The sequence below is a fragment of the Varanus komodoensis genome, unplaced genomic scaffold (assembly GCF_004798865.1).
Source record: "Varanus komodoensis strain SLA01 unplaced genomic scaffold, ASM479886v1 scaffold20_1, whole genome shotgun sequence".
Classification (NCBI taxonomy): Eukaryota; Metazoa; Chordata; class Lepidosauria; order Squamata; family Varanidae; genus Varanus; species Varanus komodoensis.
Window position 1 is genome coordinate 1128914 of NW_025335587.1, and position 27985 is coordinate 1156898.

Sequence of the window (27985 nt, forward strand, 5' to 3'; positions counted from 1 at the left end):
ATCCTGGTGCCGGAATGTATATAGGGAAAGCTCTTGGTGGACATCTCTGTGAGGTTGGATTCATATTTTGAGGTGCAAGCAACTAGGTTTTCTTTTGTTTCATCTCCCCATCTCCATCCTCATATGTTTTCCTTCATTTCAGTCTTCTTTTCGAGCGAGCCAGGGAACAGTTGGAGGCTATTTCTTGGCTGGAAGATCCATGACGTGGTGGCCAGTGAGTATATAACCAATACATTCTTTACAATATAAAGTGCTGGTTGATGTTAGTACAAGGGTTTGGAGACAGGATGAAAAATAGCCTTCTCAAATGAATGTGGTTCTGACCCCACTCCATCTTCCTCTTCCTCCTCATTGTGGTTTTAGAGTAACTACACACACACTGGTAGCATATGGTAGCCTATTTAGAAATGCAGTCAGGTGCATCTTAAACAAAAGCAATTTCCAACTTCTTAGCAAAACCAGCTATGTTGTTTACTTTCCCCACCCCTCCAAAAAAGCCAGACTATGGTTAGCATACACCTGTGTTGCTTTTGTAAGCCACTGGGGAAGGGTGAGGCCCTAATATACAGCAAAGAAATTAACCATTAAATACCTAGTTGAGTTACTCTCTAACCTCCAAGATTTCATTTGAAGGTTCCTAAGTGGGTTTATTTCCACCCTTCAAAGCTGCATCTTTTCCTGTTTCCTGAAACATTTGGTCCCTCCCTTTCTCTCCTCCTCTCTCTGACATACAGATGGTTTAAATTTTTCAGAACCTGCAGTTCAATTACTTCCACTCTCATTATAGCATCCCCAAGAGACTTAACAAGTAGCCTGACAAGGGTTAGTCTGTTGTGGGCCAAAGGGACATATCTGTTGGTATGAGGTCAACAGAAGCCATGGAATGTTCCAGTGCTGGGAAAGCAATAAAGTAGGTAACATGAAGTGGTAAATAAAAATAAAATATTAAATTAAATTAAAAATAAAAATAAAAAACAGGGTGGGGAGAAAGGATATCGCAGTAGATCTAGAAGAAAGGTAAGGAAGGAGGGCAGTGGTGTGGATCTTTCCTGCCATGATGGAGCATGAACCAACCTGGAACATGCAGTACATAGTTCCAGACAGGTTCAAACACCTACAAGAGAAACTCAGAAAGTGTCAGCGAATGAGAAGGCCTTCTCGGTGGTGGTGCCCTGATAATGGAACAATCTGCTTCACTGATGCCTGTTTGGTTCCAACACCATCATCTTTTCAGCAGTGGTTAAGGACTGTCCTCCAGGCATATGCTGGAGACTTTATGTCAGCTGTCTTTACCAGGTCCAGTAGCGGACTGAAAATGTTTCAGTTGTTTAACCTGTTTTAAATTCTGTAGGTTAAAATGTACACCATGTTTTTCTCATCTTGCGTTTGTGGTTTGTAATTTTTGTGAACCACCCAAAGGGCTTCTGCTGGTGGTCAGTAGAGAAATGAACACTACCACCAAATAAGTAATCAGGAACATTGTTCCAACTGCTACACTCTATAGCACTGCAGGCATTGAAGAAAATCGTTAGATGATGTATTAAAGATTTATAAAAGCCAATTGGTTTAAAAATTTGCTGTTTGCAGAATTGTGTGTGGCAGTATAGCAATTTCAAACACCCCAGCACAAAAATGAATCACCAGTTAGGGAAAAGGCATTCTAAAATGCTCAATAAATGCCAGTAGGAAGCACTTCTTTATGTCAAGTAGCATTGTATTGCTGGCAACATGGGGAGCATTTAGATTCTTAGCTTTACTATATACAAATCCAAAATAACACTCAGGGCCATGAACCATTCATAAAGCAGCATCAGCTGTTGCCAATATGAATGACAAATCCTTTAAAACAAACAAACAAAAATGTTTTTAAAAAAATACACAAGGCAGTAGTCAGGGATTTTTTTAAGATTAAAAAACTCAGGTCCTCTTTCAGGTAAGAATGAAAATAAATGCAAGTTCAAGAGTTGTTACTGTTCCTCTCTTACTAAAAATCTCTTTGCACCATCTAGTAACTTCTTCATTTATGGAGCAACTGTGTTAGGCCTGCAGTTCTCCACACTGAACCAATGGGATATAAATCTCTAGAATGATTCACTGGAAAGGCATAAAGCTTTTGAAGGACACATTTTCTTTGGAACAGAAAGGTAATATAACAATAATTTAAAGACCTAGAGAAATAAGTGTCAGTGAAGTAAATATCCTTTTCACCCTTTCTCCAAAAAAAAACCAACAACACATGACTGTAGATCTCTCAAGTATTTAACCATGAGCTGAGCAAAGTTTTAGACTCCAGCTTTGTCTTCTGTCCTGTGGGTTACATTAATTGTAAATTCTGTAGACTGAGTTTATCCTCATGCCTCCACTAGAGACTATATATATAGTTTTAATGTGCTTGGTGCTCCAGTTTCTCCCAGGTGATATTTAAGCATTGACTTACCTGAATCCTCACAGCTACACTGTAGGAAATTTAAGAGGCTGACAAGAAGCCAATTGTTCCCATCACCTGCCTGGTAGATTTCGTTTTCTCAGGCAAAAGAAAGGGGCCATAAGAATCGCATCCAAGCACAGAGACTTGTGGTTTGAATTTGGATGCATTATAAAAACCAGTCTCCTGCTACCCTGCCTAAGATTGCTCTTTAGCATTTAAAGATGACCTTTAATTTTGGACATCCCCATAGACTCCCTCTTGTTTTCATGAACCATTGAATTCAAGGGAAACCATAGGAAAGTTAGCCAGTGCCAGCTCCAGTCTGCTTTGTGTGAAACCCAAATGTACAAAGCATAAAGCCTGCATAAAGGTATTCCTTTCCCTTATCTGTGGCCTTGGTGAAGATGCTACAGTTTACACTCATGCCTTATTCAGGGAGCTGCCATGAGCTGCAAAGAAAATGGGCATATGGAGGCCCACATTATTTCCGCCTTATTCTGCAGCTCAGGAGATATACAGAGAATGGATCGCAACAAGAGGCCTTCCTGTTGACCCACTTTCCTATTACAAAGGCTTCAGCATTAAGCTATAAGCATGCAGGCAGTTGCTTCTCTATTTTCTGCCAATTTTCTTGCCTTCCTGTTCTTATTCTTAGCAGCAATTTGTCTGAGTGGAGGAAGTGCTAACTCGGAAGCGGGCAATATCATGGCCCGATATTCACATTTCCCTCAGATATATGAGAAAAGGTAGATGAATTCAAAACAGAATTTGTGCCATGCAAGCCAAGGTGGCAGCTTGTTCCCCTCTGATTTCAGAGGATTCTGGGATGCCCTGGATGTTGGAAGGAGTGCGGAGGCGAAGGGTACCTCTGCATTGCTCTTGTCCTGTAAAACACTGAGATGGCAAATTTTGGAAATCGGCTTTGCCATGAAGCCTGAGGAGAGGAGCCTGAGGCACCCTGAGGAAATGTATTTCACTTATTTATTTAAAACATTCGTATGCCACCCAGTTGTGCCATACCACCTTGCAACACAAGATAAAAACACAATAAAATGTAATAACAACCATAACATATTTCACATTCAAAACAACAATACAATGCTGTAAAACATAAAAAGCAAAGATCTATGGCAATTCGTTATTAATTTTTATTTTTATTTTTTGCCTGACACCAAAAAGAAATTAAGGAAGGCGCCAGGCAGATCTCCTTGGGGAGAGCATTCCAAATATGGGGAGCAGCTGTGGAAAAGGCCCTCCTCCTAGCGGCCACCCCTTCCAACTCCTGAAGGGATGCTCAAACAGGAAGGCCTCCTGCATACATCTCAGGGGCCAGGTAGGCACACATGGGTGCAGGTGCTCCCTAAGATAACCAGGGCCTAAGCCATTTAGAGCTTTATATGTCAGCACAAGCACCATGCACATGCTCATGGAATTTGTCCTCCACTCCTACTCCAGCAGAGCATCCACAAAGCACCATCTCAGAGGTCATTCTTGCAAACCTCTGAGCTGTGGCTGATGCAGTATTTTTCTCTTCTAGCTGCAGGGAGGGAGGGAGGGAGGCACTGCAAGCCTGGCGTCCCAACAACAGCCTTAGAACAAGTTTCTGAAATCAGACTCAGGGATCCAAAGTTTGCTATGGCTGCCTAGACAGTGGAATGACACCTTTTAAATTAAGGAATGACACCATTTAAAACTTTGGATTATCATTTATAATACAATTACAGTGCTCTATCAGAATTGTTCAACACAAATACAAGAGGATTTCTAATGTTCTGAATATTAATATGAAATAGCCCGACACCTGGAAAAGGAGCATGCCCCATTGCTGGGGGCAGGGGAGCCTAATATGCTCTTTGTTCCCATCGCTAGCAGTGTCTTTTTTGTCTAGTGTCACCTGCCACCTGTGTCTCCTCTTGTTGCCATTGACTTGCACTCTGAGGGTCTATCTCACTCCTTCCTATAACCCTAACACTCTCCCTCACATATATATCTTCTGAGTGTGTGTTTGTCTAAAAGATTTCCTCTTGGGTCAATATCCTACAGATACGATTCCATGCAGCACCCCCAAATGCCCCATTTGCATAACCCAAAGCCTCTTGCTACATCTTTTTCATGAGAACCCTAAGAAGGCAGTGCTCCATACAACCTTTTCATGGCTTCCTTGATTTCTGTGGAGCTGCCCCTGCTCTCAGCCCCACTCCTCAAGATGATTAGTGTGCGACATTTTAACAAATCTGGAGGAAAGGTTTGTATAGAATGAATTGCTCTGCAAGCTCCTTTATTAGCTCTGCGATCCAGGCCTTAGGAACAGCCCAGCTACTGCCAGAGGAATGGCCAACTTGCAATTACTGAAGGGCACTGTGGCATTGTGTTGCACAGCTTTATATACCTTTCTTTAAGATAAAGAAAAGAATCCTGTCTTTTACCATCAGGGTATGTGTCCTAGGGAAGGTGTTTACACTTCTCAGGAGCCCTTCTATTTACCCAAGATATGAATGCATATTACAGCAGTCATTCTTTTAATCAGAGGAATCCCCAGTGAGATGTTTGTGGTTTTGGCTTGAGGAAAGGTTCCTAGGCTTATCCAGTATTAATATTTTAACTATCCCAAAGGTGAGAAGCAGGTCAAATTCCATTAGTCATCGTTTAGAGCTCAGCAGTGCAGAGGCAGAAAGACCTGCTACAGAGAAAGGGAGAGAAATTGAGAGAGCAGCAGCTTTTATTGGAAAATATAACATTCCAAGTTCTGGATCTGTCAGCTTCTGAATTACACTGAGCTTTTTTATAGTTGTAAGTATGAACACCACTTTTTGATTCAACCCAGCACAATGATGTTGCATGGCAAGTAATGTTAACCTTGTGGAGTTGGCCATGTAAATACAAAATAGCAAACAGTTTGGATGGAAGCTAAGCTGGCACTGAACATAGTGGGTCTGTTGCAAGTTACCCACCCTAGTTTTGTTCCAGCAAAAGTACCCCTGGCTCCATGAGGCTGCTAGACATCTGAAGATAAGAGATCAAATCTGTATTTAACAGAAATGTGATACATCAGAATGAAAGGGCCCAGGTAGGTGTACTTGTAGCAGACCAGTTGTCTGTCATCATGAGATTAGCAGTTTGGCCTGGTATGTACCGTGCCATCTCTTGTAGGGCATGATTCATATAGGTACTTTGCTGTACTAATACAGGACACACCTGTTCTCAACAGCATAGGAAGACAAAGCACAAGTACACTGGAGGGTGGGAGGAATACCGATTTTATTACCTGGGTAGATTTTTTTTGTGGCTGCCTGGACCAGCATCACAAAACCTGCAGGCAGCAAGAACAGGGCAATACCTGAATGTGTTGTCTTGTTGTCACATACACTTGGAGTTGCCCGGACTGTCCGCACTCTGATACAGGGGCAATGATGGGAGAGGAATGTATCTGTGTGGCAAAGAATGTTTGTGGGTCATCATGCCCTTAATCGCAGCAGAAAACCTGGTTTACATTTGCACTCATTAAAAACACATGGACCTGAGGCAGTGTGCCATGACAAGAGTGCCATCTGGGCATTCCCAGGACAAACAGCTAGTAGAAAAGCTGGGCAGGAACTCTCTGCCCCACATACCCTCGGCTTTGGTCTGTTTCATTTTTTGCTTTCCTTGCTTTTTTACTTACCTGAAATGATGCAGTCTACCCTCTCAGGATTCTACCACTTCATCTCGCTGCTTGCTTAATTAAGCTCATCTCAACAGTGATATGAGGATGCAGTATCAAAAAGGACGGCATCTCTAACCTACCTAGTAGTTTACCTTAATTAGTAGTATTTCCTTGGAAATACAAAGCATGGCCCACATATACTGGATACAAATTGACATATGCCTCATAACTTGCATCTACTCTTTCCAAACTCCCAAGTTCTCCACACTGACAGTAATGGCACTGTTACAATTAACCCAAGGTATTAACCTGGTAGGAACCTCAGTTTCTAATCTCCCACAATTTACATTCTGTATATTTTTAACCAAACCTAGCCACATATTATGAATCACATCTCTGCATTATTCCTCAAACTATGTCTTCCTCTGCTTGTCAAGGAAGTATATTCAGTCACAGTGAAGTAAGCTTAAGCCTCAAACATGCTGTTTAAATATTTGCCCACAGAAATGCAGTGCATTCTTTCGTGTAATACATGATGTATTTTCCCCAGAGTACCTGGTCAGAGCACTGCCTGGTGGTGACAGGGCTGCCTGCGATGTCAGCATGTGGAAGGCTCTGATGCTTCAATTCACGCAGGTTGGCACTCCAAACCTGATCAGCTCATTCAAATACCTTCCAGGTAGCAAAATCCAATGAGAAATCTAGAATGAGGTTTACACAAAACTCCATTCAACATCAGCTGTATCAGCAAACTTCCAAACCACCCACGCAGGAAGTTCCCAAACAGGAACTTCTTCAAGCCTTCTTGTAGCCACAGCATATAAATATTTGGATTATGAAAATGTGCATAATCATGGCACAATCAAAAGGAACCCAGTACACTGTCACACAGCAAGTAATAATGTGGTAAATGTGTTACAATGGTCTTCTCATGACTACCAGGCATGGGAAAACTGCACGATTGGAATCACAGGATACACCCCTTCCATTATAACTATTGGGCTTCTTAACAGAGGGAACTGCACATAAAACAGGTGCCTGACCCATTTTAGGCCTGAGAGTGGCCTCACAACAGCACACTGGACACACCCAGCCAGGCTCTAAAGTAGCAATGATGACCTTTCCCCAAGACTGCAATTCAGAGAGTGTAGCAGAAAACTTATCTGTCTTATTCATCTGTCTTGCCCTTAGCCTACCAGTCAAGTTCACAGCTCCATCTACTGTTCTTTAGTCTCTACCTCATTTCCCATTCCTTCTTGCTATGGTTCTGGCGTTTTAAAATCTTGTGATATGTTTATACCATCTTTGCTTTTAAACACAGAATTCTAATCATGAGATGAGAAACCTCTTTGTAATGCCTTCATATTTACTCACTGTTTTGCATGAACTTGGAGCATTTTCTACCTAAGTACGAACTATGGTATATTTCATGTTTCAGATTGGAGCATCTTTGATGTCAAGCAATGTGGGAAGTGGCTTATTTATTGGACTAGCAGGCACCGGAGCTGCAGGAGGCCTTGCTGTTGGAGGCTTTGAGTGGAACGTAAGAGCCTCTTGCTGGATCCAGCTCGCTCTGTGCAAGGGCGCTGGGGGAGGGTATGGGCCTTGTCAAGCGAATGCATTACTTGAGATCCTCAGATGCTTGAATTTTACTGTAATTCTAACAAAACAACTTGAAAAGCACAATTAGCTTCGGCAGAATAACTACTAGGCTCTCATGGCACAATACAATGGAAATAAGCAGTTGTACTTGATAGAACTGAACAGAATTAACACTAAGTACATCTAACTTTCCTAAAACAAACAGCAATCTGAACTTTAATGGCCTCCCCAGATTTGGAAAGAGCCCTTACAAGTACTCAACCACAGAATTATCACATAAGGAATATCAAGCAATGGTTTGGGGCAAACATTGAATAACAAGTACTTAGGGTTACCCAACTTACCATGGATTCCAAGGAATACTGGGCCAAAGTGGCTACAGAATTAAAACTGACACGTTAAAATCACACAAGAACTGCCTCCTTTTGAATTTTGAAACTTTCTCCAAAATCACTTATGAAAAATTGCATAGCAGTTTCTTTTCTAATTTTAGTCTAATTCTTGTGATCATACTGATCATATTGCCTTCATGGTAGCCAGGAAAGAAATTTGTCTCACCTGCTGTGCATTTCAGAGGAGTACCACTGAACAAGAGAATTCTGATCTCCCCAGCAGATATTTACTTCTAAAGAAAAGTCAGTTTCCTACTGAATAGCTAGAAATGAATCAGTCTTGAGCTGGCATTTTTAAATATATTGAATATGAGCATATGACAAATTCAGGTCAAATTATATTGCCCCAACACAATAGTCTTGTCACGATTACAACCTCTAGCCCCTTCCTCCGCAGTCATCCTACAGAGTTAAAGCGGCTAACTCTGTACCAGCATTGTTTGAAGAGCATGACTATTCCACCTTCCCAGTAGCTGGTGTTGCTTGCAATGACAACACTTCACTCACCGCAGAATCCTGCAGAGATCCTGAGGGATGTATGAACTTCTCAGCTGCCAGAAAATCTGCAGCTCAGCTGTCTCGAAGATGAATGATTTTTCTCGATGCTAAAGGTCACCCAATAATACACCTCCAGATGCAGTAAAAATGCACTCTGGCTAGAATGGTGAAGAAACAGGGCTGAATTCCAGTAGTTACAGTTTAATGGATGAAAAAGAGGTCTCCAAAAGCCAGTGTCCTGAGTAATAAACAGTGTCCACCTTCAAACTGCCTGATCATATCTGGCTTTAACTGTATGCCAATGCAAGCACTAATGTATGATGTTAAAACCTAATCCTCTGCCTGGCATGCCAAGTAGAGCTCACAGACTCTGCACATCTGCCGAGAACCTCCACTTCTTTCCTTAATGTCAACATTGGTTTATATTTCTGCTGTCTTGCATGGCAGTTGCCCATCAGAGAGGCCACGGGATGCCACACAAAGTGAAAATGACTGCACCCACTTGCAGGCTGCTGTGATGGGCCTTTTGTGGTAAATGTTTACCTCTTCAAGGACAAGGAAGTGCTGTTGATGCACGAAACACAGTGCATCCTTCCAAACTGACAGCTCCATTTGTGTCTGTTCAAAGCATTGGCTGAAACCGTATACTGGCATAGGCTAAGGATATGGGATAAATTCATTTTGTTTCACTTTTGATCAGGATTTACCCTTTTTGCACTTCCCAAAATAAATATGAGCTCAGAGACCATTTGTGATCAAAGTCCATGTATTTCTAATCTGACGCACAGTTTGAGTACTGACAAAAATGTGCTGGATAATATGTGTTCATTTGAAAAATATCCACAAAGAAATGTATGTTTGTAAGAACTTTGCACAGATAGGCTTTAATCAATGGGAGAAGAATCTGTGCATTTCAAAGATGTGCACAACCTTTGAAAAAATATGCACACGTTTTCATATGAAAAGAAAAGAGCAAAGCTTATACTGTGCTATGGACTAAAGTCAGAATGAAGAAATTCAGAGAAATTCTCTAGCATAGGACGACGACGCTCCATCCTATGAACTACTTCTTCAATACTTCAGTTCAAAGCATCACCATGAGAAATGCAATCTGAAACACAGGACAGTGACTAGCATCCATTTTGTGAAGGGGCCCACCGCTGCAGCGTTGCTTCCCTGTTTTATTTGGAAGGGATCTGTTCCAAACCTGAAAGCTCCTTATTCCAAATATTCACTGACAACTCACCCCCTTGGCTTTGGTGACATCAAGATTCAGCCTTATTATTTTAGAAGCACAGACCTGAAAGAGTAGCTGGAAGTCACATTTTTCCCATGGATCAGGGCCGTCTTAAGGCATGGGCCTGATGGGCACTTGCCCGTGGGCCCCATACTAATCTGTGCATGTTAACCCTTGGAAAATTGGAAAACTTCCAAAATTAACAGTAGTTGTCGTTGTCGTAGGGGCCCCAGTACACTGCTTTGCCCGGGGCCCATAATGCTGTTAAGACGGCCCTGCCATGGATGCTGCTGCCTCCTGCTTTTGTGATACGCTTCACATCGTATCGTATAGGAGCTTGTCAATTACCTTCTCCAGCTTATTAAGCAGAAGTCATGCATGTACTGCTAGGTGAGTGTGGGTGCAGTGCCAGGGACTTTAAAACATGGGGGGAGATGATTGAAAAATGCAAGAGAGGCATCAAAAATTGAAAACAGAAGGGAAGCAAGGCTGCGTGCATGTGCAGGTAAAACCAGAATTCTAAAAGGGTGAGTTTTTTCACTATAATCCTACGTCGGTCTTACTCTGAATCCTGCAAGCCCCGAGAAGTGGCAGGTGGCCATGTGGCTGAGGCAATGCATGTTAGTGAATTTGACCGTTCTGCCTCCAGTTCTTTCACTTCTTGAATCACAAGAAGTTGATTCAGTCTTTCCCTCTAGCGACCATGTGTCCTTGCTGCATCTAGCTGAGACTTGGGCACTGCATTCGGGGTGCCTTCTAACTCAATAGAACTATGGACAATATGCCCACACAAATTTTATATTGCCTATATTCCCAGTCTCAATCATTGGGAATTGGTGGAAGATGGTGATGATGGTGATGATGCTTGCATAGAAAGGATTATGTATACTGTACAAATTCCATGCAACTGCTGTATGTTTTTCTTCTTCCTTGCTAGGCCACCTGGGCACTGTTGGTCCTCGGCTGGATCTTTGTGCCAGTTTACATCTCTGCAGGAGTGGTCACGATGCCCGAATATCTGAGAAAAAGATTTGGAGGACAGAGGATTCAAATCTACCTGTCTGTACTGTCCCTTATTCTGTATATATTCACCAAAATATCCGTATGTATCCCAGAGAAATATAGTCATAGCTTCTGTAGTGGAGCCCTTTCACAGCAATGCTACCATTCCCGCTGAATTGTTTCTACATGCTGGATCAGCACCTCCACTCTATGCTGAGCTTTCCTACATGAGGCGTTTAGTGTGTGCTCGTCATTTCCGACTCATGGCTCCTCCTGGGTTCTTTAGACAATGTTATTGAGTGGGGATGTGTGAGGAATCCGACTGGGCTGTGGGAATCCATCAGATTGCCTGGACTTGGCTTCCTGGCTTCCAGACACAGCTGTAAGTCTGCAAACCTGGCAAGTGTGCTAAGCATTCACGGGACACTTGCCAGGCACTGCCCTGCATAAGGACCGTCCTTCTTCCATGCCATGTGCAGCAGACTCTTCCTGCTGATGCCACGGTGTAGGACACGGAATAATCAATCCAAGCTGGCACAACCCAGATTCAGGCTGGCCATCGGGAGAAGCTTCCTCACGGTCAGAGCAATGCAGCAGTGGAACCAGCTGCCTAGAGAGGTGGTGGGCGCTCCCACACAGCAGACATTCAAAAAGAAAATGGAGAGCCTGAGTGGTGTCCTGCAACATGGGAAGGGGGGCGGTTTGGACTCGATGGCCTGCATGGCCCCTTCCAACTCTACTATCCTGTGATTCTAAGACTTCATTGTGCTGCCAAACAAGATGTGGAAGAAGGCTGCTCACTTGGGTCTGACCAGGAGTGGAACCTTACGTGACCACAATAAGCAGCATTCCTCTTCCACGCCACATGCAGCAGCCTTTGTGCTGTTGCATGTGATACAGAAGAACATTGTTGGTTACGCAACCTTCATTCCACAAGCATTCACAGGCTTCCCTTCTGCTTGGCTCACTTTCTAAGACCCCATGGAGAGCAAGAAGACATGCGTGAATGCTAGAGGGATGGATTCTGCCGAGTTTTGTCCCAACCCTAGTGCTGACCCTTCAGTTTCAGTTTCATTTTTAAAACAGCACTTTGGCGAGGTTTCTTTAGAGCAGGGGTAACTGCACTCTCGTTCATGGAAGCAAAAGAAAATGTATTTTCCTACTCGTATAATTTAATTATTTTGTTATAACACAGTGCCACCTAAAGGGCATGTAGGCAGGAAAGGAAATGCTTTTTATATAGAGGACAGTTTTGTGACAAAAACAAAAACTAAATATGGGAGTCCACAGCCCTGAGTAGAAAAGCTCATTGTGGTATCCCAAAAACTACATTTCAGGACCAACCTCAGCCTTGTGGGGCCCCTCAACCAAATGGGTCCCTTCCTAGTGTGCTAGTAGGGCAGCAAATAGCAGGGTCAGATATCTGGATCTCCCCACTGTTTTACATCCTTATAATGCCCCTCATATATTGTTGTTCTAAGGCACTGTGAGAAATGGAAATGTGTCTCCATCTACCTGCCCCCTGAGGGGGGAAGGAAGGGTGCCCCGGGGCAGTGGGTCAGCAATGGACCCCACAGAGGTGCTGGCCTGCCAGCAACTGCTCAAGGGTGTCTGAAGTTGATGCCATCCCTGCTTAAGTTTGTCATGCATTCCTGATTCCTGGTGTGCTGATTTGCAAACGTAATCTTAGCACATTCATCTACAATATTTATTGCAGAGACAATAACTGAGTGCAGCTAACCATATCAAACCCATTTCATATTTGTTCCAGACAGACATTTTCTCTGGTGCACTTTTTATCCAAGTCTCTCTGGGTTGGAATCTTTATCTCTCTACAGTGATCCTGCTAGCAGTGACAGCTGTCTACACTATTGCTGGTAACTCTGGTGTTTAAATAATTCTGCAACGATGGTGTGAAAAGCAAGACATTCCTTTACATATTGCAGCAGTATGCAAAAACTTGTTGTTGCTAGTCACAAAGTCGTGTCCGACCTATCACGACCCCATGGACAACATTCCTCCAGGCCTTCCTGTCCTCCACCATCCCCCAGAGTCCACTTAAGCTCACGCCAACTGCTTCAGTGACTCCATCTAGCCACCTCATTCTCTACCGGCCCCTTCTTCTTTTGCCATCTATTGTTCCCAGCATTAGGGCTCTTTTCCAGGGAGTCCTTCCTTCTCATTAGGTGGCCAAAGTATTTGAATTTCATCTTCAGGATTTGGCCTTCTAAAGAGCAGTCAGGGTTGATCTCCTCTAGGACTGACTGGTTTGATCACCTTGTGGCCCAAGGGACTCGCAGGAGTGTCCTCCAGCACCACAATTCAAAGGCCTCAATGCGTCGGCGCTCAGCCTTCCTTATGGTCCAATGCAAAAACTAGGCTCATGGATAACACTAGAAAATTGATCTTCACTGAAATGAATCCAGCTCCTATATGATGTAGGACTAAAACACCAGTAAAACATAAGTAAAACTCCAGTGAGCAAGCCCTGAAAGAAATATTTGAACCAAACTTCATGTATTCATTTTTTCTATCCTGTATTTGCAACAGCTTTGCTTTTTTTGAGGATCAATTCATATGTGAAACTGTGAGAATATTTTCTCGGTGGGTCTCATTTTTTAAAACCAAAAATAGACTTGGGGGACCTGTGATCTGAACCAGATATTCACTATAGGAGACAGGATAATTGTCACTTTCTGTACATAACATTCTTTCTTGTAAGATTGGCCCTTTTCAGGATGGTCCTTTATCCATCACCTGAGAGGGGACACAAAAAATGGCCTGTTTAAAAAGAGAGAGCACCGCTACTTCTTTCTGGGCCAGGTTGCAGTTTTCTGCAGCTGGTTTGGGATAAATAGCCAAACAAATCCATACAACCAAGAGTCATAAATTTGGCCCCAAATGCACAGCAGATATTTTGATACTTCATTCATTTTGTGTTGATTAAACCTGTATTCATTTTGTTATTTGTTAAGATCACATTAATTCTATTATTCAATCCAATTCATTTTGCTTACTCACAATCTTTGGAATGTGTGTACTTGGCTATTATTTGGAGAGTTTGCATAAAGAAGTACAGCAACAAAACTCTGCTTAGGGGCTACCACCTGTTAGACCCTGCTTCATTTTTCCAAAAAATCAAATGTATGAAATGGTACCTGAGAAAAAAAATAGTGACCCCACAACTGGCAGACACCTTGTGTATGTGTGCGTGCGCATGAATGTGCATGAATGCCTGTGCGCACAAGTGCGGAGCAATCGCCAGAACACTCTAGAACAATGTAACATCTGGGCCCTTTGTGGATCTGTTCTGTCATCATTGAAGGTAAGCTTGCCTTCGATAAATGAGTGATGGATGGATAAGAATAGGATAATGAAAATGAATCTTTTTGTTCCTGTTGGTATTCATTTCATAAGAAATTAAACTGGATTGGTTCAATTTTTCATTTGTTAAGAAATGAATTCATACACTTAAAAATCCACTGAGTTTCAGAATGAATTGAAGAAGCCCAGATTGCCAACTTTTGAAGCCATAAGGATTCCACCAGTTCTTTGTTATTCTTTCTACAGGCGGTTTAACTGCAGTGATATACACAGATGCTCTGCAGACTGTGATCATGGTGGCTGGAGCCTTGGCCCTTATGTTTATAGGTAAGAAAAAGAAGGAATCGTGTTGCTTCTGTTATTTAGCAGATTGAAGAGTGCATCTGAATCAGTGCCAAACAATGCCTCAAATAATTATTATGAGGAGATAAACATGGGCTAGTGCTAGTCTTTATCCACCCTGGCACACTTTATCGTTAGGCAACACTTTAAAAATCAGGACAAAAGCCTGTTTTCTCCCAAGACCAATCAAACAATAAAGGTCTTACAATGCTTCTAGTTTGGAGCACTGGCCTTTTTGCAAAGTTCATTCACTGGATCAGGCCGCATTTTTAGAGGAACTGAATCCATTAAAATTATTCAGAGAAATTGCTGACACCTTTATCCCAACAAATTAGTAATATTTTAATGTATTAAATGAAATATCAATTTATAGGATATTATAACAAGATACTAAAGTCTTAAGCAAAAGATTCCTTGTAAGTTTCAATTCCTATTGTAGTGCTTGCCTCTTTGTTATTAATAAATAATATTTTTGTTTATATTGTAGATAATAAATATATTTTTAAAAGTTTAAAGCATCTTTAAAAGTGGAAGTGTATCAACAGCAAAAATGGCTTCCATTCTTGGCAGGCATGAGTGGGGAACAGGTTCCAGTTGGGACTTTTGTGGGGCAAAGTCAAAGCATCTGTCTCCACACAGTATGGTCCCAAACTGAATCCTTTCACCCATTCCAGTTATTTGGGAAACTAAAATCAACCATATAAAGCTAATCCACACAACAATCTCCTCTCTAGTTTGGCCTTGAGAAACATGGCTGGAGAATGGAGGAAAGACATATGGCTGAGATAATGGGTGCATGGATGAATGGGATTTATTAACTGGGTTCTCCTTCTTTTTAGGTTTTGATAAAGTTGGATGGTATGAAGGACTGCAAGAGAAGTACAGCAAAGCAATCCCCAGTGTCATTGTCCCAAACACCACATGCCACTTGCCACGGCAAGATGCTTTCCACATGCTGAGGGATCCCATCACTGGGGATATTCCATGGCCTGGGCTTATATTTGGCCTCTCCGTGCTTGCTCTTTGGTGCTGGTGCACTGATCAGGTAAAGAAAATCGTCTGGGCTTTTGTACCCATCTTTCTTGATGAATCTTGAATGGAGTTATCCTTCCCCCAAGGTTGAAAGAAAGGAAAGAGGAGAGTAATGCACATATGCTGGAATGGAAAACCCATTGGGTTTTTCAATAAAGATATGTGAGCAGGATGAGCTCTCTTGCTTTCCTTGCCTTTACAGCATATACAAATCATTTGTACTACACATATTTTAAGCCCATATTAGAAAAAAAGAGTTCAGTGACAGTGCTAAAGCTTACCATTTGGAAAAAGCGATGAAGTGCAAAATTGAACATTTTTTGCCCTCTAGAGCTAGCTCAGGAGCTCCAGTTCTCTCTTGGTATTGAAGAGAACAGAAACCATCTCTACAGCCTCCCAACCAACTATACAGCAATTGTATACTGCATTTAAATTTCACAGATAATTGCATAAAACAGTGAACTGGAAGCACAAAATGATTTTTTTAAATTTAAGCCTCTGTTAAAATTAGTCACACTATTTCAAGTGAATTAGGCAAATATGAGATTTCTACACTTTTATATTTCACACATTTGTTAGGTGTATCTCTTCCCATAATTTTGAAAGAGGCTGTATTACACAGATTCTGGAAATTCCATACCAACACCAAGCCTAGCTGCATGTTTTTCATGGCTGCCATTTCTCAGCAGTTCTGCTGACACTGATCTAAGTTCCTTGGTTCCTTTTCTCTTGTCAAGAAAATGTGAAACGAAAACAGACGCAAACTTGCCTTCTGACTGGGTTCTCCTTTCAGGTGATTGTGCAAAGGTCGCTCTCGGCAAAGAGCCTCTCTCATGCTAAAGGTGGATCGGTGTTCGGCGGATATTTGAAAATCTTCCCAATGTTTTTCATTGTTATGCCAGGCATGATGAGCAGAGCTCTTTTTCCAGGTAAGCTTCCTCTGATGGTGGGAATGATAGAGATGAGTATTTAGCATGTAGTGACGAGTTGTAAACTTGGAACCGTCTCAGAGAATTATCAGCTATGCAGTGAAGCAAACTTTACTCCATTCCTGCTACTTTACATAGACAGTATAGAGGGAACGTTAGCAAAGTTTGCTGAATGCTCCATGAGTGAACCAGTCATGCTTAATCCTGTTTTTCCACCACCAAGCTCACCCCTTCTCAGTTCTGTGCACACTTTTGTGCTGAGCACAGAAATGCGTACTTTTTGGGATGCATTTCTAAACATTAGCAAACTGACTTCAAATGTACATATGTCTGCATCCTTGTACCCTTTGCCTCCAAATACTTATTTCAAGAACCTATAAGACCTACCCCTCATAGTTCAGATAAATGAAGCAGAGGCAGGCAGAAGGCTACATACTGAGGGGTGAGGGTGAGGAACACTAGCTTGGCTTCTCACGGGAGCAGTATGGCATCCACTTCGCCTAAATTCAGAGGTAGAACACAACCATTAGAGCCCAAATCATTGAGCAACCAAGCAAGCAGGGTGAGCCTTCCATGGGACAATTCCCACCCTTCTCCCACAAAGGAAGGCAGGCAAGCAAGGATGCGGCCACTCAAGGGTTCTTGGGTCCTGCAGCTGGAGTGTGAAAACCTTGGATATCCTTCACCTCTCCCTCACTCATGAGCATAGGGTCGGGAAAAAGCACGGCTGCTCACCACTTCTCCAAGGGGACCACTCATATGCGCATCACCTGCACCCTCCCTGCAAGTGGTTCGCAACTGGCAGGGAAGCACAGTTGGGCTTGCTCTTGGTTCTCAGAGAGTCCTGCAAACCATGCGTCCAGAACCCTCTGCAGGAGCTGCTGGTCAAAGGGTGGCAATGAGGGGAGAACCACGGGTTGAATGGAGCAGATGTGGAATACATCTGCCTTCACAGAAGAACACTGAATCAGGAAAGCTCAGTGAACACATGTCCTAGACTTCAGCAGACAACTGGGGTACTCACTGAAATATGTGGCCTGACTGCAGCCACTTCCAAAGGGCCAAATCACCCTAGTAACAAAGAGTCCTGCAGCCATTCTTAGGCAGCCTCATCACCAAGGAGACCTGAAGCCACAAGGAGGCTCGGCCAATCCATACCCTGGAAGACTGTCATGATCAATGACCATAGGCAGCCACGTCTGCACACTGCAGTGAACAGCATACCTGGAGCCGTTCCTCGGCAGCCATACCACCCGAAGGTGGGCTGCTGCCATTCTTGGCCAGCCTACTTGTCACGGACATTCTGGAAGCCAGTGGACTTGGAGTTCAATTCAGAGAGCCCACTACCCTCCCTCCTCTGAATGCCTGGTGTCAGAAACACTCCCTTTTGAGTGCAATGAGTACTATTACATCTATCAACTACCTAATAACAAGCATCCACCTCTCCTGAACACCTTCATCCAGATATGTTAAAAATAGTCAGCAAATTAAACGCTATGCAGTTGGCCCCATTATACTATCCATCACCCTTTAGAAAAGGTCACCTGGATACACACATACCCAGTGAGCCTGTTATGAGCCACTACTGAGTATGTGTGTATCTCTCTGGAGCTCTGCCTAGTGTTGAATATAACACTTGGTGTCAGGAATGCACAGCTTGAATCTCAAACTCAGTCCGAAAGGCCGTTCTCCTTTGGGCTGCTCTTCTACACAATGGCAAGCGGGTACAGCTTCCTCTGCATTTCCTACAGTTAAACTTGCATCTCTTCGTTTACTTGTTACAGATGATGTGGGCTGTGTAGACCCAGCTATTTGTGAAAAAGTCTGTGGAGCTAAAGTGGGGTGTTCCAATATTGCCTACCCTAAGCTGGTTATGGAGCTCATGCCTGTTGGTGAGACAATTTCATCACTCGGAGGGTGAGGTGGCCTGAATGGACTAGGATCATGCTCATTCAGTGACAACAGTTAACTAAGTTGTGCTCTTCACTTCTTAGGACTCCGTGGTTTGATGATAGCTGTGATCATGGCTGCCTTGATGAGCTCTCTCACCTCCATCTTCAACAGCAGCAGCACACTCTTTGCCATTGATATTTGGCAGCGACTCCGTAAGAAGGCCACAGAGCAGGAACTCATGATTGTTGGAAGGTCCTTCCCCCCTTATTCAGTTATCTGAAGCACTCATGTATTTCCCTAGAAGGAAATAGGTCCACACCCTGCTAAGGGTGCTCAGCAGCACATTAAAATCTGGAGTACTGGGCTCACCGGAACTTCTATAGAGCTGGGAAAGGGATTCTCTTGGTGGCACTTGGGGGTTACATTTCCTTGGTAGATGGGATTGAAGGCAGAGGTGTCGGGCTGTAGGCAAAAAGGGTGAGCCCCCAAATACAAAAAGTACAGTACACTGTAGCTTAAAGTTCTTGCTGCCAATGACTAAGCCTTAGGAGAAGCAATTTGACCTTCTAGGAGGGGGCAGAAAGCTGTACAAAAGCCAAGAAACCACAAAATGATTGGTGGCTGGTGGAAGTGGGGTTGAGTCAGAAGAAGGGAATCCCCCAGAGGGCTGGACTGAGAATTCCACAAAGGCTGGAATTGCCCCCCAGGGGTGAGGTTTTGCTCCACTGCTGTAGAGGCTTCGTGTGCTAGCAGGGGCAGTGCTAGAGACCAAACAGATCCAGCACTCAGGCCCACATGCCCCCATCAAATTATAAGTTTACACAAGCTAGTTTACATAAGGTTTAAAGTCTCTCTCTGTGTGTGCATATTTAAGGGGCCCAGTATCCTAAGGACATCCTTCTATGTAAACAAGGAAGTACAGACCCAGGGAAAGGAGGGCATTTAATTTCTGAAAAAAATCAGGCAGAAAGATAGAAGAAGGAAGACAGAAAGAGGTGAAACACAATCATTCAGGGGAATCAGATTCAACAAGTATCATTGGGAATTTTACTTCAGCAAGTGCCCATGGACAGCAGAGTTGATAGGGCTGATGGGCTCCCAGAGTTTTGGGCTCCAAATGAAACATTTGGACTCCAGCGCTAGTGGCCCACATTGACACACGTCTGTGCATCCAGTTGCAGCATGGCTTCTTGAGACCTTCTTGCATGCACTCCTTTTCGGTTTCTGTTCAAACCTGGAGAATCGAGGCAGTGTGATGAGACCTTGAAAAGCCATAAATGCAATGGGAACTATTCCCATATGAAGTCTCACATAGAGCCCATTCCTAGATAAGAGCTACAACTGAGCCACCAAGTCTCTTGTTCAACTCACTAAACGTGCATCCAAAGCAGATTTGGTTGGACAAGTGCTCATGCTGTTGGCCTCCACAGCTGATGTCCTCCTGTCTCCATATGCATTTCTCCAGCATGTGGCGTTGGATACGTGCTGTCATCACTGCAGAGATTGCAGCTGTCAAAGTGACTTCTGTATGTAAACATCCCTCCATATGAGACATCTGGCAGCAGATGGTTCATATCTGTGGGATATGAATTGCCCAACCAGTTTCAGTGGCAGCCTGTTCACCATTTGTCCAACATGATGCTTCTCTTATCCACCTTTTGGCCAATGAAATGTAGTCTCTGTCTGATGTCTGACCAGTAATACTTGCTGTGTTCCCCCAAAACCCTTTCTGTCAGGTTCACAATGTTTTTGTTTGCATTTTTTCCCCTCATAGGTTCATTGATAACGTAAGATGTATATTTTTCCACTTGCAGAGAAGTAATGCCCTTTGTTCTCCTCCCCCAGGGTGTTTGTTCTGATTCTGGTTGTCATTAGCATCCTCTGGATTCCCATCATCCAGACAGCAAACAGTGGTCAGCTCTTTGACTACATTCAGTCAATAACCAGTTACCTAGCGCCACCCATCACTGCACTCTTCATCCTAGCAATCTTCTGCAAAAGGATCAATGAGCCAGTAAGTACAGAATCAATGAGGAGGTTCATATGAATAATAGCATCTCCCAAATGTCATTGTTTCATAGTTTTTAAGGACAGAGAGCACCATTCATTGTGATTATATTGACTGACTTCTCCTGAGTGCAACAACTGTGGAATTTAGCCCCATTAGCATACAGCATCTCTTTAAAAGGATTCTTGGGCCTTTGATTACTGGTTTAACTGAAAGTACCGATAAAACACAGGAAGTGGGGCAAGTGAGGAAGGAACTTCATAAGAAATTGCCAGTACTTTTTATTCCCTCATTGCTCAGAAACTAATTCTTATTCTGAGGATGAATTTCCCTAGTTATAATCTTCCAACCATAAAATCTCCTTTGCATTGAGAATTCAAGAAAGCAAAGCCTTATATAATTCTGTGTGAGATCTATCCACAAGAAACAAGCCATGTATCTCCTTCTGACAGGTGGATGGATCTCCGGAAAGAACAATCCTATGGCCCCTGGATAGTGTCTGGAGGGCCGTAGGATCATACTGATTCCTAGTGCTGAAGTCAGAAACAGTTCTCCAACCTCAGACCTGTGCTAATCCACTTTTCCCATACTCTTATACCCAGTGTGGAAAAAAATGCACTGGCTGTTCTCAGATCAGGAAAGTGATTGCAGAAAGGGAGCAATAAGGCATTTCAGGAGGCAGGAAGGGAAAGATACTTCAGTGGTCAGGCTATGACCTATCCTGATGCTATCCTTAGCCTTGTTTCCTTCCCCTCCAAAGCACATCTTGTAGATGACTAAAAATGACTGCCTAGTAAAAATGCAGAATGGAAGGAGAAGGACAGTGAAGATCACCTTCCCAGCTTGTCCTGTTCTGCATTGGATGCCTATAATTCTCTGATTCAAATGCTTCTAGGTATCTCAGATGGATTGTGATGAACAAAAGCTTCTGAACTCAGAGGCTTCAGATCATGGTTTCACACAGTCCTTCAACACCTTCCATCCTGGTGAGGCCCTCCAGTACAAGTGAGCATCCATTTGCCTTCCTCTGCCAAGATCCCAAACGTTGCAAGATACCAAAAAACCCCATTATCAGCCTGGTTTTTATCTCCTAGCTCTGCATGCCCCAAATTCACAATGCAAAAAAGAAGAATAGTAATAGAGACAATGAGTCAAGCCTGATCATTCCCCCTTGACTGCACAAAAAATGACTTCCCAGCTGAAAGATGGGTATGTTTTAAAAGACTAAAGAAAATGAAAAGAAGCAGCAAATGTCAAGATCAGACAAAAGGAAAGTATGAACCCTTTATTTTCCTGCCCATTCCATGGCGCAGACCTTTGGAAGTTTTTCTCCAATCGAGGCCTTGTGCTCCACATCAAGCCCATTGGTGTGATTGCACGGACACCACGAAGAAGAAGTTTTAACCTAAGCTATGCTGGGTGTTTTGGGGGGGGGGGGGGGGTATTTTTGATCCTGCTGCTCCAGAGGAGTTCTCTGAAATGGGATTAAGTTCTCAGGATGAAATTTGTTTACCCCCTGCCCCCACCACCACATTGGACCTGCCAGTTTATATTACCTTTGAAATGTCATCTTTATTTTCAACTATTTTCTCATATAGTCACTATTTTCTGTAGGCTGCCATTATGTAACACTTAAAAGGCATGCGACTGTCTGAGTCTTGAACATGAAATTTCTGTCCCAAATGAGAGCCGTAATTTTGCATTCAGGATTGGTGTAACTAGCACCACTAATGTGGTTTGTGGACCATTAAACGGGTGAACTGACAGAAAAACTGCACTGCCGACATTGATTTAATATTTTAAAGGTACTTACACTGGTCAGTAAGCAGAGATTTGGAGCAGCCAAACACCTGTAGGGCAAGAGTTAGGGTTAGATGTAAGATGCAAAGACTCCCTGTGCTGAGGTAATAGCTTGGATTATGAATAGCTTGGATTATGTTCATTTTCAAACTAGGACCTTATACGAGTAAAATCTATAAGCAATGGGATATTTCACCAAGTCCCTCTCTCTATTTTCTTCCCAGGGAGCGTTCTGGGGCCTGATCTTTGGGCTAGTCGTTGGTTTCATTCGGATGGTTCTGGAGTTTACCTACGTGGTGCCATCCTGTGGTGAGGAAGACCAAAGGCCAGCTGTGTTGAAAGATGTGCACTACCTGTATTTTGCGATCATCTTGTGTGTACTCACAGCCGTTGTCATTGTCTCCATTAGTCTCTGCACACCACCAATCCCAGAAGAAAATGTAAGAGATATTCAGTTAACATCTGTTTTTTAATACAATTCCCTTGCTTTGTCTTTCTAGAGGGTGATGTATTTTGGACTTCAGCTTCCCTGCAACAAAGTCCTTAGTTTAATTTATTGTGCTTCTCAGATATCATGGAGTTAAAAATTTTGCAGGTCCAGGGAGCGCTGGAAATGGAAGGCAAGCTGGCTTTCATGCTGTGAGGACACTACAGCACATCCTATCAAGGAGAGAGGCAGGCAGTGGGGAAGAAATCATATTACAATGTGCTGCTGAGGAGGGAATGTAATGGCTCTAATTGAACCCTCTTTCGTATTTCAGCAGAGACAGCATCAATCTTGCAAGCTAACAAGATTAATATTGTTGGAGCACTGGCATTTAGAAAGAACATTCCATCCCAAAGTGATCTCAATTACATTGAACAACTGAGGTTTGGTAGCAAAGAACTTTATTTCATTTGCTGCATAAAGCAGGCAAAGAAAGTTTGCTTTGAGCAAGGACTTTAAGTGAAGCTTTGAATGCTTTCTGGTAGTGCTGGTTTCCCCCAAAACAGCCCTGTCTTGAGTTTTGCTGGGCCAACCTTGTGACTGATTAAAATTATTCAGTTTGATTCAGTCAACAAAGAATGCCTCCATAATCTTTTCTAGGTGAGTGTCACTCCAGTATCGGAGTGGAACCTGGGCAGGAGGGGGTCATTTCACTCATAATCCACTTGTGGGACCCCATAGGCAGCTCGTTGGCTGCTGTGTGAACAGAACGCTGACAAAATGGAGCAGTGGGCAGATCCAGCATGGCTCCTCCTATGTTCTGAAGGGGATTAGGAAGGTCTCTGCATATGGCCTTCCTTCTTATGCTATTGAAAAACTCCTTATAGTCACCTCCCAAACATCCCTATTTGTTCTCATGTTGATCCAGAATCTCTGCCTTTCTGGGCAGAACTGGAATTAATCTTTTAGGGTAGAATTCAATGCATGTGTATGCAGAGAAAAATACTGCAGCTCCTAGAATTATCCAATCTACCATGAGATTTGGGGAATACTGGGAGTTGTAAGGCTTTTTTCTGTTTAAACATGTATAAGATTGTGTTCTTAATGTGTGAAAACATGCTTTCAGGTGGTAATTATCATTATTGAATTCTAAGGCAGGAGGTCAGTCAACAAAGGTCAGTTTTAGATGGCGCAAGTGCTATGCTGAAAAATCTGTGGTGGCTGCATCTATACAAAGCTTGTCCTGTGATAAAGTAGCTGTGCACTGATTTACTCTTATCCCACCACTGTGTCTATGGCATACATTGCTCTGTGGCTGCAGAGTGCAGGGGTCAGTTACACCATGAGCTGAGAAAAGTACACTTCTTCCTCTATTTTAATTGGGGGGTTTAATTGGTTTGAATCACTTTCAGTCCTTTAAACGGTTTGGTCACCCCCAGTCCTTTTGCTATCACATAGCTGATAAAACTGAATTCACGAATCAATCAATCCTCGATTCAGGAAAGTGCAGCTTTCCCCCAACTACTGGGATGCATGAAATTGCTTTGCATTAAGGGGCACAATTCATTTCAGGCCTGATCACCGGCTAGGAAAAGGAAGCTGCCTTAACTCAAAGCCATTTTCCATCTAGCTCAGGCCTGTCTGTGCAAACTGGCTCCATGGAAAGATCATTCAGACTCGCAGGGTTTGAACACAGCTCCTCTTGCATGAAGAGAATGCACTCTGCGGTTTCCATTCTGCACTAGTAACCCTCCATCCTGCACTACTAAATGTAAAAAAATGTGATGATACAGTCACCTCCAAAACAGACGTATAGAATATATTTTCACCAAACATAAATGGAAAATCCATGGGTTAAGAGTGACTGTACACGATCCCTGACGACTTGTTCTTTGAAAATAGCAAACACGCAAAAGAGGGAGGATAGTTATGTATCCGGTGCTTCAGTTTTACCATCAGTGCACCAAGCTTTAAATGAATTATAGCCTCAGAACAGCAAGAAGAAGCATTTTCCCCTGCTGTTTTGGACGTTCTCCTATCCCTGTGGTGATGGATGCTGTGCCACAAAACAAATATGCAAAGAATTTGTCTGGTACGCTTCAGAGTTCATACGTCTTCATTGTGAGTAGCCCATATTGTGTCATGTTGTCCTTGAAAACTCTGCAAAGGAGCTTACAATTAAATTTGAGACTGTGAAGTTGAAATGCAACTGCCAGATGCCAGATGGCATTTTGGAAGAGAAGGATTTATTTTCGTTCCACTGTGGAAAAAGTGTGTGTTCGTTGGGGGAGGGGGGCTTTCCTAAATTTTTACAAAGTTTCTTTCTAACGATCTTCAGAAAAGAAAGGGATAATATAGAAAGTGGCAGAAGAAGTGAAATCAAAACATGGCTCCATATGATGCTGACTGGCCTGAAAACACCATTTGCTTCCCGCCATGATGTTTGATGCCTTCTGCAGTGCATTGGTGCAAACTCATTTTGCAAGCCTCAGTCGTTAGCTTTTATGGAGAACGGCTATCATTAATTGCTTCACATAATCCGTTGTCAGTTCTAAGCATGTGCCACACATAAGTGGAACTCTGGTTGCTAATGAGTGTGAAAAGAAAATCAAATTCTATGTATTATGTTTTACTGTTATTTTCTCCATGGTCTGTTTCACTGATTTCACCTATAGAAAAAGGTGTCAGCCAGTAGCAAGCAAGTGCCCCAGAGAATTAAAATCCCCTACTGAGACCAGTGGAGAACTTGCCAGTGGTCACATTTTACTGCAAGGAATTAAAGGAGAGTGTGGTTCTATGGTCCCTAGACAGCATCTTCTATTTCATTTTCCCAGATCTAGATTTGGAGATGGTGTTCCAACTCTGGAGCCACGAATTGGAAGTTGGGCCCACTTCTCCTCACAGCTGGTGTAGAAAGGTCAGTGCAGTATCTCTCTGGGGTTGGGTGAACAACCTCAGAGAGTGGGGAAAGGAGGCTCCAGGGAGTGGGCAGGGCAGGAGACCATAGGGACCAAAGGATGAATTACCCTGAGCCCTCCCAGCCTCCTTTTCTTCCCTCCACCCTTGAAAATGCTGTCGCTAGATAGAAAGAAAAGTCCACCTAGCAAAAATGCAGAGCAGAAAGATGGGGAGGCAACAATTGCTAGCAGGATAAAGTGTCTGACTTGAGTCTTGGTGCAAATTTCTTTCAAATCCAAGAAACAAATGCACTTTAGAGTTAGAGCATTAGTCATACTTACATTTACATGCAAGCTTAGATGTTTTGTACCTTTTGCTTTGGATTATTTTATACTAGCACACTGCTTCCCCACTAGTCACCAACAGACATTTGTGTTGATAACAAAGAAAAGTCTCTGGGATCCTCTCATGTCCTCCAGCTTCATTACATTTAGTTAGATTTAACAAGTAGCGAAAAAGGAGTCCTAAAAGGATTCTTCAAGAAAGATGAGGATCATCAAATCAAAGCAATTTAGCACAATGTGACAAGAAAGATTAGCCCTGCCTGATGCTCATCTTGGTTGAAAATAATTTAAATAAAGCTATACATCTTCTGGAGATTATACAACTTTTCTTGTGTCAGCTGGAAACTGCTTTCTAGATTTTGTGCCTGAAATTCAAAGTATTAAAAGCACTGTTCATTTATAAGTGACCTTTTGAAGAGTTACTCTGCCAAGTAGTATAAGAGGTTAATGATGTGTTATATGCAAATGTTTCTACAGGAGCACAGGAAGCTGCATTATACCACATCAGATCCTTGTTCCATGTAGCCCAAAAATACCAACACAGTTGAGCAGAGGTTCTCCAGGGCTGTGGAAAGGATTTATCCTTAGCCCTATGCAGAGGTGTGGGGGACTAAATCTGGGACCTGATCCATGCAAAGCTGGAGTTTTACCACTGAGCTAGAGCCCTCTGCAGTCTCCATTAGAGCCCATGTGCCATTTTAATTCTTTTTTCCTTAGAAAAACTGCATTTGGAAGGAGGGGTTGAAGCAAAGAAGCAGTGAGCATTTATCCACTCCAAACAATGGAGAGTGTTTCTAAGATGATACAAAGAATGCAGGACCAAAAAGAGACAGCTGCTGTAATACAGTTGATTTCCAAGCCATTTTAAGGAGAATTCTTTATCAAGAGGAAGTTTGTAAAAATGATACAAAAACAAAGGCTCAGAATCACATAGCATTAAAATGACAACACTCAAAATAATAAACTGTGTCAAATTTTGTTTCTTATTTTAACCATAATGTACATTGTGCATACAACTTAAGCACATGCTTAATCAGTAATGCCCAGTAAAATAAATAACATATAAATATATGATTCCTGAAGGTCTTCAGTACCCAACATCACAATCAAATAAAAATATAAATAAGTAAGTTTTTAAATAAAACTCAAAAAGTTCATACTTTTTGGTAAAACTTTTCTGCAGCTTTCCTTAATAGCATCAGCTTAACACAGTCTAGATCAACCACTTTCCTAATACAGTTGCCTCTGTTAAATGTCAGGGTATCTAAAATTTTAATTTGTTTAAAAACCTAGAACAGTATATCCCTTCTCTGTGTCCACAGTGCAAACTGTGTCTGATTTGGAATTCCATTCCATAGATGTGTGGGCTACACTTCTAATTTTATAGGATTGTGATATTGAGTGTTATTGAGCTTCTGAGAATTCATGAATCGAATTGGGACTTTTCTATGCCAATGGCATGACAATATGTAGGATGATGACCATGTTTCTTTTCCCCCTTCAAAAATCTGGCTAGACCACAGTCCATCATAGGCACTATGTTCTCAGACCCAGAGGGGCTCTGAAACATTTGTTTCTAATTTGTCATCCAGCTTGCCCGATTAACATGGTGGACCAGACACAGCAAAACACCAGGAAAAGACCTGGAGAACCAAACCCACCAAAGCACAGAAACGACTTCCACGGGAGAAAATGTTTTGGATACTACGCAATCAGAAAATGGAGATTTGGTACATAATGAACATGGAGGTATGTTGCCTGTCTTCTTCTACTAGATGTATACATTTGTATACTTATATACATAGAAGTAATGTCTCAGGGTCTGTTAAAACAATGACAAATGTCTTCTAACATAACTGATCTGGAATGAGTGGAAAACTCACTCCAGTTCACATAAACTCACTCCAGTTTCTATCTGTTTGGCACAGGGTTTAAGCCAAAGTAGACTAGACATAGTAAATACCTCTGTATTGTCTCCTGATAACAGGCAGTCATTTGATGCTACAGAGTTTTGAATAGTAATGGCACAGGGAGGGACCTCATAGCCCTTTCCCCTCCAGCCTTTTTTCAAAATATCACCCCCAGCTTCTTCTCTCACCGGAACACTATGGATGGCCATCACTTCTATTTGCTGGTTGGGAAAGCATTCTGGGGGCAATTTTGAACAGAAAAAATGCCCTCGCAAA

General features: G+C 42.6%; 2 protein-coding genes across 2 annotated transcripts in view; one reads left to right on the top strand and one right to left on the bottom strand.

The window, feature by feature from the left end:
• The first annotated feature begins 184 nt into the window (after positions 1-184).
• SLC5A9 (solute carrier family 5 member 9) lies at positions 185-27982 on the top strand. The gene is made up of 12 exons (XM_044430171.1): positions 185-214; positions 7510-7614; positions 10738-10902; positions 12574-12679; positions 14373-14453; positions 15308-15513; positions 16294-16429; positions 18214-18321; positions 18424-18574; positions 20168-20336; positions 22355-22570; positions 27392-27982. Exons 1-12 carry the CDS (start codon positions 200-202, stop codon positions 27572-27574), a joined length of 1641 nt encoding a protein of 546 aa, XP_044286106.1. The 5' UTR covers positions 185-199; the 3' UTR covers positions 27575-27982.
• SPATA6 (spermatogenesis associated 6) overlaps positions 16422-27985 on the bottom strand; it is a 70768-nt gene continuing 59204 nt past the window's right edge. Inside the window, exon 14 of the mRNA XM_044430170.1 lies at positions 16422-16440. The gene's annotated coding sequence lies outside the window, so the exon portion shown is untranslated. The remainder of the gene's footprint in view (positions 16441-27985) is intronic.

Coding starts and splice junctions, on each gene's coding strand:
- SLC5A9 (XM_044430171.1), top strand. Junction 7,615..10,737: donor TTGGAGGCTTTGAGTGGAAC/GTAAGAGCCTCT, acceptor CTTCCTTGCTAG/GCCACCTGGGCACTGTTGGT. Junction 15,514..16,293: donor GGTGCTGGTGCACTGATCAG/GTAAAGAAAATC, acceptor TTCTCCTTTCAG/GTGATTGTGCAAAGGTCGCT.